The sequence below is a fragment of the Oryx dammah genome, unplaced genomic scaffold (assembly GCF_014754425.2).
Source record: "Oryx dammah isolate SB20612 unplaced genomic scaffold, SCBI_Odam_1.1 HiC_scaffold_4, whole genome shotgun sequence".
NCBI classification, from domain to species: Eukaryota; Metazoa; Chordata; class Mammalia; order Artiodactyla; family Bovidae; genus Oryx; species Oryx dammah.
Window position 1 is genome coordinate 2199603 of NW_024070188.1, and position 16521 is coordinate 2216123.

General features: G+C 39.9%; 1 protein-coding gene across 3 annotated transcripts in view; it reads right to left on the reverse strand.

Moving 5' to 3' along the window:
- Nucleotides 1-16521, reverse strand: part of COL12A1 (collagen type XII alpha 1 chain) — a 120709-nt gene that overhangs the window by 88024 nt on the left and 16164 nt on the right. For 2 of the 3 annotated variants that reach the window (XM_040239045.1, XM_040239047.1), the window contains exons 8-12: nucleotides 15784-16074; nucleotides 14736-15338; nucleotides 12156-12428; nucleotides 9061-9333; nucleotides 6733-7005 (exon numbers count right to left, since the gene is read on the reverse strand). The exons of the other annotated variant lie outside the window; for it this stretch is intronic. In XM_040239045.1, coding sequence (XP_040094979.1) covers nucleotides 6733-7005; nucleotides 9061-9333; nucleotides 12156-12428; nucleotides 14736-15338; nucleotides 15784-16074 — 1713 coding nt within the window. The remainder of the gene's footprint in view (nucleotides 1-6732; nucleotides 7006-9060; nucleotides 9334-12155; nucleotides 12429-14735; nucleotides 15339-15783; nucleotides 16075-16521) is intronic. 3 annotated transcript variants of the gene reach the window in all.

Genomic DNA, 16521 nt, shown 5'->3' on the forward strand with positions numbered 1-16521 from the left:
TTTAAAAATAGAATCTTGGCTTGGCCAAATGTAAAGTCCCCCAAAAAAGCAGTTGAATTGCACCCTGTGATGTAACTGGCAGTCTGCCGAGGGGCCACACTGGCCTGGGGACAAGGTGTGCAACACGATGAGCATGCCGCTACCTCCTGGAGCCCTGGGACCCTCAGGAGTGAAACCGGGACTGGACCTGGTCAGATACAGGGATCATCTGGAGGACTAAAAACCCACCCATCCCAGATCAATTAAACTGGAGTCTGAAGACGTGCCTGAACCCCGACGCTTTCTAAAAATTGTTTCAGCCTCCTCTGTGACACTGATTCCTCCATGATTCTGGCCTCTTTTCTCACTTAGGGGACATTTATTTATTTGGAAGCTGTGTTTAGTCAGTGTGGGAGGGAACCCTCACTCTTGCTTTCATTCAGAAATGAGAGACAGGTGTGGTGAAGTAAAACCCCGAGGGGCGAAAGCAAAATTGGTCAAAACTGGCGGAAATGGGGACGCTGGGTAGCATGGTGTGATGGTTTCTCTATATCGCCCGGGGTCTACGGCCACACACAAGTCACCCCTTCGGTAGCGGTGGTGTAAGCCCAAGGCCGACCCACAGAGAACCGAGAAGTTCTCATCACATCCCTTCATCCCATTACATGAGTGGGATGCTCCCCATTCTCTCTTCCCCTCCATCCTGTGTCGAAAGGAAATGGCTTTTCAATGCTTCTTCAAGCATTGATCACATTTTCCTGTGAATGAGATTCCACTCTAGTGTTACGCAGCCAGCCATTTGCTTCAGTCTAATATATTGAATTGCAGGTTTTCTCAGACTACAGAAGTTCAGACATCAGTAGCTACTGAAAGAAATTATTTGGCTTGGACTGGTTTTGGGAGAGAGTCTATTTCTAATATACCTGGGAAGGAAGAGGAAACAGAGAGGAACAAGAAAGAAATATAAGACCAGTATATAAGAAATATAGAGCCTCTATCCAGCCCTATAAGAAATTTAGAGCCTCTATCCAGCAAAGGTTAGTATTAGTCACTCAGTGTGTCCGACTCTCTGTGACCCCATGGACTGTAGCCCACCAGACTCCTCTGTCCATGGATACTCCAGGCCAGAATACTGGAGTGGGTTGCCATTCCCATCTCCAGAAGATCTTCCAGACCCAGGGATCAGTCCTGGGTCCCCCGCATGCAGGAGGATTCTATACTGTTTGAGCTAAGGAAAGACCACAAAGGTTACTGTTCTTCAAAAGAGAAAGCCATAGAAACAGAGGCATGCGCGGAAACCAATTCCAGCAGACTTCTTGCCACTTTGTCTCAGAAAGTGAGAGTGAAGTCGCTCAGTCATGCCCAACTCTTTGTGACCCCATGGATAGTAGCCTTCACCAAGCTCCTCTGTCCATGGGATTTTCAAGGCAAGAGTACTGGAGTGGGTTGCGATTTCCTTCTCCAGGGAATCTTCCCAACCCAGAGATCAAACCCAGGTCTCTCACATTGTAGACAGATGCTTTACCGTCTGAGCCACAGGGAAGTCCACCTGTCCCTAAATATGGACCCACTTCTGCTCTAGCAAAGGCTCCCCCATCTTGAGCTCCTCCTCTCTGTCTGCCTGCAAGACTCACAAATGCATGTTTCATGATGTTTGGGCTTGTTCACGTTTTTCACATAAGTGATGTGGTTTTCAATATATATAATCTCACTGTACTTGTTTTCTGCCATTGTGAACCACATGCCTGTACTTTGCATGTTACTTTTACCTCTGGGAATGGAATTGCTGGCAATCATTTCAAACAAGTCATACCATCATCTTCTGTAACGATGGTAAGCCTTCTTCTCTATTCCTCTGAATCCCTCTCAATAGTTTTCCCTTCTACTCTGCTCTCTCCAGTATAGTACTAGGGTAAGTATAAGAAATAACAAAGCTTTTCTGTCATAAATTTAAACAAACAAAATTCGTCCGCTTTTGAAATTTTGATACTCAGTATTTCTGATCGGATTACAAAGCATAGTCACATATATCAAAAGGCAGCATTGCTGGGGCCTGCAGGCATGCATCCATTCCTGTGCTGCTGCTGAGGCAAGTAATTAGACAGGTGCATTTCTCATGATCTGAAGATCCGTACGGGGTTGATTCTACTTTTTCCACATACGAGGCCAAAGAACTGAAGCCTTATTTAAGTAACTTTCCTACATTTCCTTAGCCCTTTTCCATTTGCTTTCTGAAAAGCAGACCATCATCCAATTCAAATATAATTATAACACAAATTAGCCAGTGATAACTGAAAAATTAATCACTATGAAATGAAACTCTATTTTCATCTTATAGATTGTTCCAGCCGGCTTTCATTGAGTTTCACATACCACTTTCAAAAACAGAAATGAAATTGAAAATGTAATGTAACCCCCTTCTAAATCAATTTGTCTTTTCCGATAGAGCTCAACTCAAAATCATCCAACTTTCCATGGCAGAATAAGGAAGACCTGCTCTGGATAATGTCCATGTGGAAACACACTTGATTTACAAGCAACGACTTGAAATCACCATTCCAAAGGACAAAGTTCACTACTGATCAGTTAACTTACTTTAAGTAACACATAGTTCTTAAAAAGCAAATTGCCCTTCAACCTCAAAGCGTGGATGAGATTTCTGCCATAATTGTCACCTCTCCAACATAGTTTAGATTTTTCTCTGATAAGCCATCAATTTGTGGGAAAGATATTACTGTTTGGTGATTGGACTAAAGTTCCCTGGAAACATCAGAATTGTTATACACAGAATGAATGATTTTCCGAATTATGAGACAGCAGTAAATCTAGGAAAACACAGAGGCCTTATTTATTCCATCTTGGAGGCACCCCATGTTACTCAACATCTTGCAGAAGAATTCCTGTGATGTGCTAAAAACCTCATGGTAACCAAATGTCAGCTGAGTTAGCTTGGTTTGATGTATAGGAAGCCTTTCATGTTTAGGACACCAGAGGGTTGCTAAGGCAACTGAAACAATAGAAATTCTGAAAAATCATCTTTTCCACAGCCAACAAACACATTCAAAAATAAAAGAACTGTATTATTCCAACGCTGAAATTTGCATTCATTTGCAGTAAATCTCTGAATTAAAGTGGGAATTATTCATTTCTTAGTTTAAAAGAGCAGGTTTCCCTCTGTAAACACTAGCAGTGACAACTAAGAATTCAAGATTTGAAGTTCATTTACATGTACAGCAGTGTTTTAGTAATTACATTAAATCTACTTTAACAACAACAGGAGAAAAAAACAATGTAAATCAAACCTAATAGCTTGTGCTCAGATTCCTCTGAAGTTTGGATCTGAAATAGTAATAAACTCGGCCTTTGTGATTCTATTTCATACAGTACTAGGGCCAACCATGAACCTCCCCAACGCCAATGCTAATAAATCTCTCTTCCAGGGACGGGGAAATTTTCTGATCATTGGCTGCATTTCAAGAAAGCACTAGGAAACAGATTCAAGTTAGGGATGGTTATAGCCCATTCTAAATATTTTTTTAATTCTTTTTTAATTGAATAGAATGCACTTCAGTCCATCTATAAAATTTTCAAGCCACAGAATGCCCTGGCTGGCTGAGCCATGCCTCTGGATGGAAGAAACATTCCTTCAGGGCCTGCTCTAACCACCTCCTCTCCCAAGAGAAAACCAGATTAGAAAAACAGCAACCCTCAAGAGCAGTTGGCTGGCTGTGTTTCTGGGCTTTCCATTCTCTGCATTTACCATCATATCCTATTCCTGTATATGGTATGTGCATTTGGCTGAGTTAATATAATAAAATGAAATGGAATAACCATGAGCAAAAAATATCTATTATTTTAATTTAGTCACAACTATGCTTTCACATACTTGATAAGTTTACCACACATCATGCAATGAGATAAATATGTTAACAAAATCAGGCTGGCAGCATATTCTCTAAATCTTCACTAAAGTGAAAAGATTTGGTGTCAATGGGAAAAAAATCTACTATTACAATCTAGTTATGAATTAACTATATTTTTAAAGTGAAGTTGCAAATCATCTAGCTTTCCTCCATCTTAGGGAATGGGAAATAGCAATTTTTTAATTTATTTTACTATCTGTGTATCTCCCTTGGAGATTATTTCTGACCAGATATACGGGTGTGCACACTAACACACACATTCAAATTTGTAGATTTTCTATACCTCTTGTGCAAACCCATAAAATTATAAAGAATTTAGCTACACACTTGGCCTAGAAAAGTCATTACCCAATAGAATGTTTGCTGTGATGTTAAAATGTGCATTTTATTTTCTAAAAATTGATAATATATTATTCTTAGTAAAAATGCATTAATCTTTAGAGGCAACAATTTGACAAAGTGTAAGTATATTTATAAAGTAAGAAATGCAAAAGAATATAAGAAGTTTAAAAAGTATAAGCACAAGCAAAACTATTATTTCCAAGATATCCCTTATAAGGGAGAAATGTTTGCAAATATAAGCAATCTACAACCATTCTATAAAAAAACAAAAGCTTCAAAGCCGATCCTTTAAAAATCCTAGAGGAGCAATCTATGTTGAAAGCCTGTAGAAAGCACATGAGAAAGAGAACTTAAAGGTCAAAAAAAAAAGGATAAATTTCTCAGAAATTCTGAATGTTGCTCCAGGTATAAAGATCACATGCTTCCATTGTTTGGACTGTGTCCCCCTAGTTAAGGCAATTTCCATTTCCATCTCTTATTATTTTCAAAATTTTAGAGTAACCAGTCAACATCTTTGATATACTTACAAAAGCTGTATCTTTAGATATCAGTTCTAAACTGAATGTTGTTTCCCCTTGATGAATTTCATATATGTGGAATGTTTTCCAGATCCCAAAGCATTTCACTTAACACTACCATTTGATCTCCACAGTAAGTCTGGGAGGAAGGGGGAAAAATGGTCATCCCTTCTTTATAGATGGATAAACTGAGGTTCAGAGGGGTTAAAATGTTATTTCAAAGTCACATGGTAGCCAAACCAGGACTCTTCGAATAATCAGTACTTTGCACACTGGGATTTAAACTTTCATTTAGACCCTCTTCTAATAATAAATTTCACAGAGTATTGGATTAAACCCTTAAGCACTATTAGAGACAGAACTTTGATTAGACAGTTTTTGTCAATTAGCTTTTATTTCTTACCTAAGTCAAAGTTTTAATCAAAACCGCCTCTTGTAGATCTCATCCTTGTGAATTACAACATCTATGGTCCTCCAAGCTCTTGGACCCACTAAATCTGATATGGATTTTTCCCGAATATCACTGTGATCTCACACGACAAAAGATACTTTAGATTTATTTTCTTCCTACAATTATTTTAAATAAGGCATAGAAAAGGTGGTGATAACAAAAGGAAACCTGACCTCCCATTTAGGCCCTAGCTACGGAACTGCATCATCATTTTAAACATGCACCGATACCACTTTTCAACACTACAATCCATTCTCATTGTAGTTAAGTTAAATTTGTGCTTTCTCTCTCTTGTATGGCTTACTTTCTGGTTGTGGAGTCAAATCTATGCTTCCATTACAGTTCAAAACAGCCTAAGAAATATGAAACCCTCTGACAATGAACTCTAGAGAACCAAGGAAACAGATCCAGTCTTGATGGTTCTTACTAAGTACTGCATTAACTTTGAACTTCTAACACAGAACTGAATGTTAGAAGTCATTCAGAAAACAGTAACTTGGACTCTCATATTTCTCAAGCTTTTATAAATGCTTGTAGGCACAGTCGGAGAAGACTCTTGAGGGTCCCTTGGACTGCAAGGAGATCTAATCAGTCCATCCTAAAGGAAATCAGTCCTGAATATTCATTGGAAGGACTAATGCTGAAGCTGAAACTCCAATACTTTGGCCACCTGATACGAAGAACTGACTCACTGGAAAAGACTCTGATTCCGGGAAAGATTGAAGGTGGGAGGAGAAAGGGACAACAGAGAATGAGATGGTTGGATGGCATCACCAACTCAATGGACATGATTAAACTCCGGGAATTGGTGATGGACAGGGAGGCTACCCTCCTCCAGTACTCTTGCCTGGAAAATCCCATGGACGGAGGAGCCAGGTAGGCTGCAGTCCGTGGGGTCGCTGAAAGTTGGACACAACTGAGCAACTTCCCTTTCACTTTTCACTTTCATGCATTGGAGAAGGAAATGGCAACCCACTCCAGTGTTCTTGCCTGGAAAATACCAGGGACAGGGGAGCCTGGTGGGCTGCCGTCCATGGGGTCACACAGAATCGGACACGACTGAGCGATTGAACTGATACTGATACTGATACTGATAGGCACGGTGCAGGAGAATAGGCTATTAGTCAGAAAAGGGCTCTTTTCTGCTCCTGGGTGACAGACCAACCACATTATCTCAGGCACACCAAATCCTCTTGCTCCATTAATGTTTCCCCCCGTCCACTCCAAGAGTCACACACCTATTCTCCATTTAACCAACCCATGGCACAACAGACACACTCCTACAGCCTTACTACACACTCAGCTCCCCAGTACACTGCTTCCCAATCAAATTTAATTTTTTTGGTAGCCTACATCCCTGAATAAGAAGCAGTTTTATGACTACTTATTTTTTAATACAAATTCCTTTTAAGAGAAAAGATGGCACACACTCAGATTTCATTCTCGGAAAACATTTTAAGCTTCCTAAGCGCAATCACAAGCAAGCTCAGAGATTTCTATAAAATATGACAGTAATTACCTTCTAGTGTTGTCCCTTCTCCAAAAAGGGCATCTCCAGCTCCAGAGGCATACAAGGCGGTCACAGATAAGGCATATTTCGTCCCTTCGTTTAATCCTCTCAGGACAGTACTTGCTGTGTCTCCCTTCACAGTGACCTCTTGAGTGTCACCTCCTGCCACCGGTGTGTATGTGATGAGATACTGTTTCACCTTTCCTGGTGCCCCCGTCCAAGACAGTTTCATAGTTGATGTCGTAGGGTCAGAAACTCGTAAATCCCTTGGGTTCCCTCTAACTTCATTAAAGAAACAACAACATCAAAACTCATTATTTAATAAAATGACTTAAAAACATTTTTCTCCTTTATATATATATAATCAATTGCCATGCCCTCCTCCAGGAGATCTTCCCCACCCAGAGATCAAACCCACGTCTCTCGCACCTCCAGCCCTGGCACGCAGGTCCGTTACAGTAGTGCCACCTGGGAAGCCCACATCTATCTATCTATCTATCTATTAGATAGATATGTAACCAAATTTACATCTTGGGTGAGATTATGACTATTGTAACTGCTGACTAGTCAACAGAGTTTAAGCGTCTCTAAATCGGGCCCTATGTGTTAGTAGAAACAAAACAAAACCCATCCAATTTCTCTTCTGTACAGTAGTCACACAGGTTAAAGTCTTCCATGTTAGAATCTTTCATGTAAAAAAACCTACAACATTTTCTCTAAAACTGGAACAAAGCACTATAAAATGTATATATGCTGATTAGCAACACAATGAAGATTTTTGACTCCTCTAAGAAACAGTCAATAAAAAGACTTTATTGGAGGAAGGCTAAGAACATCTAAATGTGATGCCCATGAATTATGTTAATTGATAAAAATGATAAATAGTGCTGTCTCTAGAAAAATATATATGAGAGGAAACGAGCCTCGGTTCCACTCAGAGGCCACCCATCCCTTTGCAACTGTGATGTCTGGCTTTTCACGCCTTTCCTGGTAACGGGGCCATGTGGTCTCTGAAGGGTCTCAAGGCTCCCAACTCTATCACTCTCCTCACCAGGCACACATCCCCCAGCTTTAACTCAAAAAAATAGAAGGATGAAGCATCACTGGGTCTTTTTTTTTTTTTTTTTTTGGTGCCCAGTACAAAGAACCTTAGATCCCCAACTGGAAAGAATAAGGGTAGTGACTTCTCCAATGGAAGAAAAGAAGAGGGCAGGTGGAGAGGGTCTTTGCAGGAGAGACTAATTAGTTAGGCTGCACCAGGATGGGAGTCATGAAGCAATCAGTGTCTGCAGGAGGGCAACAAACTCACATTCACTGCTTATTAGCAACATTCAGTTTCCTTAGCCCCAACATTTTTGCAACACTATATTCTAGGTCCTATGCAGGGATTAAGTGAGCTCATACATGAAAAGCTCTTTGCACAGAAGCTGATGTGAATAGGTGCCAAATGGTGGTGCTAGTTTAGTCTCTCAGTTGAGTCCGACTCTTGTGAACCATGGCCTATAGTCCAGCAGGCTCCTCTGTCCGTGGGATTTCCCAGGCAAGAATACTGGAGTGGGTTGCCATTTCCTACTCCAAGTACTTAATAACTGCTCATTATTGCTGACATGGAATTATTATTATGCTTTTAAAACTTTAAAGACAAGGAATAAAATGAAAAATATGAATGCCTTAATTTTTATTCATGAAATAATACATTAAATATTAATAACTTGCAACTAATATCAGAATCTATCCAGAAAGCCTAATCATTCCATTTAAATAAAAACAGGTGAGTATTACCTGAAGAAATAACAGGTAATCTATCTCAAGGGTGCACAATATGATTTTTAATCCCTAGTCATCCTTTAATTTATATTAGAATATTTAATAATATTATTCTAAAAGAATATTTAGACCATATCATACCACTCAAGTTTCTGCTGATACCAATAAATGAGGTCTGTGCTGTGCTTAGCCGCTCAGTGATGTCTGACTCTTTGCAACCCCGTGGACTGTAGCCTGCCAGGCTCCTCTGTCCATGGGATTCTCCAGGCAAGAACACTGGAGTGGGTTGCCATGCCCTCCTCCAGGGGATCTTCCCAACCCAGGGATCGAACCCAGGTCTCCTGTGTTGCAGGCGGATTCTTTACCACCAGAGCTACCAGGAAAACCCAATAAACAGGGTCACAAGTAAGTCAAATATTTGAGTAAACCAAATCTAATAGGACTAACATCTTAGATACTCCAGTAATTGAGACAAAGTATCTGATGGCTCCTAGTGTCTGAATAGTTGTTCAAAGCTTCTCCCAGTCTAAGATTTCAGTTGTTACCAGATAATGAGCATATTTCTTCTACCTTCTTCAGTGGCTGCATTTCCAGTCAACGGAGAACCAGGTCCTGAGAAATATTCAGGAATTACAGATACTTCATATTTTGTGTCTGGAGTCAGGCTCTCCAGCGTTCTCCTCCTCTGATTGGCTGGAGTGGTAACTTCTTTGCTTTCTCCACCAGCAACTGGTCTATAAATAATTCGGTACCTTAAGACTCTCCCCGGAGCTTGAGTCCAGGTAATTTTAAAGCTATCCGTAGTCTCATCCGTCACCTTTAGGTTTCGAGGTGCTCCTTTCACTAAAGTTTAAAAAATAATAAGTTGATTTATTATATGTGAAGGATAAAAAGCCAGTTTTTGATCACTAAATTACAGCATTTCTCTAAGCAAATCCATGAGCATTTTTTGACAAACATCCTGGTTCCTGAACGTATTTGGTCAGATATTAACTACATTCTGAAATGGCAGACACACTACAATACCCATAAAGAAACTGAGTACTGTCAACTGTGTAATCAGATAAAGAGGCATATATCAGTAAACCTTTAAATTCATAAATACTCTATAAAATTGCAAATTAATATTGACATAAAATCAAAAATAAAGACAATCTGTTTCTTCAAGTACAAGTAACAAGACTTTCACTCTTAAAGATTTTCTCAAAAAAGCAGGAAAGTAATACTAACACTGAGGTCTACCATATTTATCCACTTGAACAAACTGTCTTATCCACTCAGTCACACCATTAACTTTTTTATCTGCACAATCATTTGACTTGAGAATAATTAGAACACACATGTATTAAACCAAACACATTTGTAGGTATTTAATGAATACTGTTGCTGCACCATACTAGCTGAATCTAAATCTTAAAGTTAAATTGCAATGTAATTTAAATGAAATGAAATTTTCATTATGTCTTAAATGAAATTTTCATTAAGTCCAAATAAGAACATCACTTGGTTTTGTGGTTTAATGACCTTTTTGTCTAAGAAGTGAATTGTTCGTATGGACAACATGGTCAGGAAAGATGAACTAAATCCACTAGGGTAAAACCACAGTGCACTATATCTGCATGTACCTCTCAGGCAATTAGAAGTTTATCTAAATGTCCAACATATCAATAGACCACTCCAACGAGGAAAAGGAATTGCATATCTCAAGAAAACAAAGCAAATTGCAAATTTGCAATTTGGCAGACCTATATCCATGATTCATTTAATATGGCAAGGAAAACGGCTATATTAGTCCAAGCAAACAAAACTGATGGATCTGAATACTGGCTCTGAAATTTAATTAACATGTAATTTTGAGTCTCAGCTTAGCCAACAGCAAAAACGTGACTATTTGTAGGATTATTGAGGTGGTGAAATGAGATAATCCTTGGAAACAATTATCATAGCACCTGACATACAGCAGAATCTTAATAACTGCTAGTTTAATAAAGATATTAAGTCAGACACTTCCTTATACAGAAGAAAGTTCAAATCTCAGATTTCACTACAAACAACAGAACTGGAAAGGCATTACCAAATTCTATTGTAGTAGCCCACTGAGGAAAAATTAGAGTGTATACAAATATAGTTGACTGTACTCAAAAACTCTTTAGATTTCAATTTCTTTTTGAGACAAGAGTGTATACAAATATAGTTGACTGTACTCAAAAACCCTTTAGACTTCAATTTCTTTTTGAGACAAAGTTCCATCTCCATCTCAAAGTGCTGAAGAAAAAGGGCCAGGCTCATCAAACCGCAATTTGCCATTAGAGAGAAATCAGCAGAAAGTCAGAAATAGCTAAGTGTGGCCTGCTAGGTTATATCATCACAAAAATCATAAGACAAGAAGACAACTTAGGCCATTTAGTGTATCTACTAACCTTCAGAAAGGAATATACCTAAACCATGCACAAAAGAAAAATCAATCATGTTTGAAAAACTCAAAGATTCTCTAGCTTTTATCAGCAAGTAGGCCTGCACACGCCTTCCCCGTCAGCAAACACATCTTTGTTTGTAACTATCTTAAATTCCTCATGCTGCTGTTTCAGCCTTTTCTATACCCAATAAAAATGGAGAACAACTGATACCTCTTACCATATTCACTGTATTTATCTTAAAGAGTAAATGTCTGGTGCTAGTCTTCTAACAAGGTTCTTCAGAATACTGCCAATATCAGATGAAGAAAAATGTATCAGAAAGTATGCAACTCTTTCCAGTAAAGCGGACACAGCTAAACAAGTATCACTTAAAACACCTGGTAAACTTTGTACAGCTAGGTTTTTAGCAGTTTATCTACAGTAGCTAGAGGATGGAAGCAATCCAAGTGCTTACTGATGGGTGAACGGATAAAGAACAGTTGGTCTATACATACATTAGAATATCATTCAGTCATAGAAGAAAGGACATTCTGACACACGCTTCGAGCACAGATGAACCCTGAGGACACTAAGCCAAGTGAAAGCAGCCAGTCACAAAATGACAAATACTGCATGATTCTAGTCATATGGGAACCTAGGGTCATCAAATTCATAGAGACAGAGAGCAGAATGGCTGCTGCGGGGAAAAGAGGGGGAGTTGTTTAGGAGCAGCAGTGGGAATGAAAGTTGTCTAACAGGTAGAGTTCCAGTTTTGCAAGATAAAAAAGTTCTGGAGACGAATGTGGTGATGTTAGCACAACAATATGAATGGACTAATTGCCTCTGAAATGCACACTTTAAAAGGGTTAAAATGGTCACTATAATGTTATTTATAGGTATATCTTACCACAATTTTAAAAAGATAAAAAATTGGTAAAATATATCTGTCATCAGAGGTTTGGTAGCTCAGAAGTATTTGAAACATGGGACAGAAAATGCTAGATAAGCAGTATTTCAAGAGCTAATTCCATAATTATTAATGGTTCTCTATGTCTCAACCTCAAATTCATCAAAATAAACATAGGATCTTTCACTTAAAAGTTTTTTCCCTTTAGAAAAAGATTTATGAGTAGCTGTATTTTAAAGGAACTGAATCTTACAAGGGCGTTCACAGTGCTGAACTATAAAGCAGAGGGCCATTTCCCATGGTGAATCTGTTCTATGATAAACCACTAGTTTGGGGGAAACGGTGGGGAACCCTCCTCACACCTTCTGCGGTGGTCTCCTCTCCAGATAAGGGGATGCTGAAGCCGTCCTCGTACTCTGCAGTCACATTGACCAGGTACAGGGTCTCTGGCTTCAGGTTGCTGAGGACCACACTGCTGCTCGAGGCTGGCTCCACCAACGTCACTTCATCATCCCCAGCAGCTTCTTTGTAGGTGATGTGGTACGAAAAAACGTTTTCTCCAGCAGGAGACCAGCTGGTTTTCAAACTGTTGGAAGTCACCTCAGAAAAATTAATATCCTTTGGAGGCACATAAGCTGTTAAGAGAAAAAGAAGGACATAGTTAAAATCTTTTTTAAATCTACAAAGCATGGACCCAACGGCTACACATTTTCTGAAATGCCTTCCATTCTATCGGGAGAGTGGTCACTGAGGCCAATGCACTGAGTAGGCAGCCCACACAAGGCCAGTGAGAGAAAGCCCTCACTCACAGCCCTGCAAACGACCACAGCCTTGAGCACTGGTCTTGATCATTCATAACACTAAGTTATGTTGTTTAAATAAAAGTACCTAGTTAAAAAATACCTGAATTAGAGTTTTTAGCTTCATAAAGCAAAGCAGTAACAGAACGGTCATACCTACAACTGGAATATTTAAACAGTACTAGATCTAAAATGAACCATCAAGCAAATGGTTTGACAGATATTTCTGTCATACCATAAGGAGATATTTCAAAGTAATAATTTAAAATGTTTTCCTAACAAAAGAACGTGAACTGTGAACTTCCAGATGTTCAAGCTGGTTTTAGAAAAGGCAGAGGAACCAGAGATAAAATTGCCAACATCCGCTGGATCATCGAAAAAGCAAGAGAGTTCCAGAAAAACATCTATGTCTGCTTTATTGACTATACCAAAGCCTTTGACTGTGTGGATCACAAGAAACTGTGGAAAATTCTGAAAGAGATGGGAATACCAGACCACCAGACCTGCCTCATGAGAAACCTATATGCAGGTCAGAAAGCAACAGTTAGAACCGGACATGGAACAACAGACTGGTTCCAAATAGGAAAAGGAGTACATCAAGGCTATATATTGTCACCCTGCTTACTTAACTTATATGCAGAGTACATCATGAGAAACGCTGGACTGGAAGAAACACAAGCTGGAATCAAGATTGCCAGGAGAAATATCAATAACCTCAGATATGCAGATGACAGCACCCTTATGGCAGAAACATGAGGAGGAACTAAAAAGCCTCTTGATGAAAGTAAAAGAGGAGAGTGAAAAAGTTGGCTTAAAGCTCAATGTTCAGAAAACAAAGATCATGGCATCTGGTCCCATCACTTCATGGGAAATAGATGGGGAAACAGTGGAAACAGTGTCAGACTTTATTTTGGGGGGCTCCAAAATCACCGCAGATGGTGACTGCAGCCATGAAATTAAAAGAAGCTTACTCCTTGGACAAACGGTTATGACCAACCTAGATAGCATATTCAAAAGCAGAGACATTACTTTGCCAACAAAGGTCCGTCTAGTCAGGGCTATGGTTTTTCCTGTGGTCATGTATGGGTGTGAGAGTTGGACTGTGAAGAAGGCTGAGTGACGAAGAATTGATGCTTTTGAACTGTGGTGTTGGAGAAGACTCTTGAGAGTCCCTTGGACTGCAAGGACATCCAACCAGTCCATTCTGAAAGAGATCAGCCCTGGGATTTCTTTGGAAGGAATGATGCTAAAGCTGAAACTCCCACCTCATGCAACGAGTTGACTCATTGGAAAAGACTCTGATGCTGGGAGGGATTGGAAGCAGGAGGAGAAGGGGACGACAGAGGATGAGATGGCTGGATGGCATCACGGACTCGATGGACGTGAGTCTGAGTGACCTCCAGGAGTTGGTGATGGACAGGGAGGCCTGGCATGCTGCGATTCATGGGGTCGCAAGAGTCAGATACGACTGAGCGACTTAACTGAACAAAAAAATATTTATTAAACCAAATCAGAGGAAGACACAGTGTTTAAGGCAAACTCCCTCTCCTTGGGGGACATACAATGAAACTGGAGTGAAAAGAGAGTGCAAGGTTATTAACAAAAATGTAGTCTATTTGAATGTCAAATGACTACAAGTGATCAGCGTTATAGCACTAGAACAGTTACGAAGCTTGATGCAAGAGATGGGACTTTTAATCAAATGTTGAAAAACAGAATTTGAGCAAATGAAGAGAAGAGAATAGGGAATTCAGTTGCGATCACTGATGCCCAAAAATGGTCCAGGAAAAAGAATTCAAAGATCCAGGACTATACTCCAGTTACCTTTGATTCAAAGGAACTAGCTCAGCCCTCCAGACACTCAATTCACAGTTATTTAATTGGACAAATGGGAGTGACAAAGCTGGTTCCCAGTCCTGCATGACGCTTAAGATAAACAGCTTTTTCACTGATAAACATCTGACCCATAGCAGGAGAAAGCCATGTCTCAGAGGTAAATGAGCTAAACTCAGTAGTTTTCAATAATACAGGAAAATTACTTTTTCCTACAAATAGAATTGACAAAGCAGATTATCCTCTATTTTAGAACCAAAAATGCTTTGTTCATGAAGGGATAACTTTTACTTTACAGAGCCTACTCACCTTTTTTCTTTATGGCTGCCAACTCTTGCTCAATTCTAAGGCAGATAGACTGTGTGAGTTCAAATGATATCCTCTGAAAAGCATCAAAATCTTCCACTGTGAACACATGGGTCTCGGCAGGAGGAGAGGCAATGGCTTCTAGCTCTGAGCGAACAGCATCCTTCACACCAACGGCAAAGATTTCAACATCTGAATTCCTCAGTTTTATAGCCGGGTCTCTGAAAGCATCTGAAGATTTTCCATCTGTGATAAGAATCATGACCTTTGGGACATTGCTTCTTGAACCCTTGCTCGGCACAAATATTTTCTCTCTGACATAAGTCATGGCTTTCCCAGTATTGGTAGACCCTCCTCGGTAGGGGAAAGTGTTTATTGCTTCAATTATATCTTCAACTTTGGTGAATTTTTTCAATGTGAATTCAGTATGAGGATCCCGGCTGTACTGGACAAGACTTATCTGTACCCTATTTGGTGAAATCTCAAAACTTTTTACAAGAACTTCCAAAAAGGCCCTAACTTTAACAAAGTTTGCGATCCCAATGCTATAGGAACCATCAACCAAAAACACAATATCGGCTTTTATATCCACACCACGTGAGCATTCTGTAAAAAAGAAAGAAAGCCCATTAAAGTTCAAGCATCAGTTAATCATATGAAATAAACAAATTTATAAACAAATATGAATTAATCATAAAAATATAAATACAGCAGTTTCTCTGTACCCTAGGGGTGGGAGCGGTTCCAGAACCTCCTTTTCCATTCCAAACTCTGTGGATGCTCAAGTCCACTCTATAAAACAGCACAGGGAGGTTGGCCCTCCAGATTCACAGATTTCTACATCTGCGGGTTCAACCAATGTTAGACAACACAGGTGGTTGAATCTGTGGATATGGAACCCATGCATATAGAGGGCCAAAGACATCTGGTTTTCTTAGTAAGCAGGCTTCTTTAAAAGAAACATCGTAACTGTATTGTTTAAAAGTAAGTCTGAACCAGAAAGGTATACTATCAAATGGACCTCCACATATTTCAAACCCTATTAACTCACCCACTTGAACTTTCATTGGTTGAGTCTTCTCCATTATTGAAACAGGTTCACTGGATGTCAATCCCTTCATGGCAGAAACACTGATCTGGTATTCTGTGTCTGCTGAGAGGTCACGGACGCTGAGTGTGGTCGTCTGAGGCCCCACACTCAGAGCATGCTGTCGGCTTCCAGTGGTCATGGGTATAAGGAGAACTTTATAGCCAGTCACGGCGCTAGGAGATGGACTCCAGCTTAGCTTAACATATTTCGACGAGACTTCTGTGGCAATCAAATTTGAAGGAGGGTCAACAACTACAAAACAACAAGCGGAAGAGTGATTAAAAACAGTGAGATGCAACCCCATTAATGAGGTCTTTACTGTTACACCTCAGTTTTCCTTATTCAAATTAATCATGATCATATCAGGAAAAGGGCTTCCCAAGTGGCAGGAGTAGTAAAAGAATCCACCTGCCAACTCAGGATCTTAAGAGACACAGGTTCTATCCCTGGGTTGGGAAGATCCCCTGGAGGAGGGCATGGCAACCCACTCCAGTATTCTTGCCTGGAGAATCCCATGGATAGAGCAGCCTGGCAGGCTACAGTCCATAGGGTTGCAAAGAGTCAGACACGACTGTAGCAACTTAGTACACACACGTCACGTGCATGTATCAGAAAAAGTTTCTAGTCACAGACACCCACTTCCACTTGTACCCACCAAACCAGAGATTCAGTACCAGAATTTTAATCCAGGAGATGAGA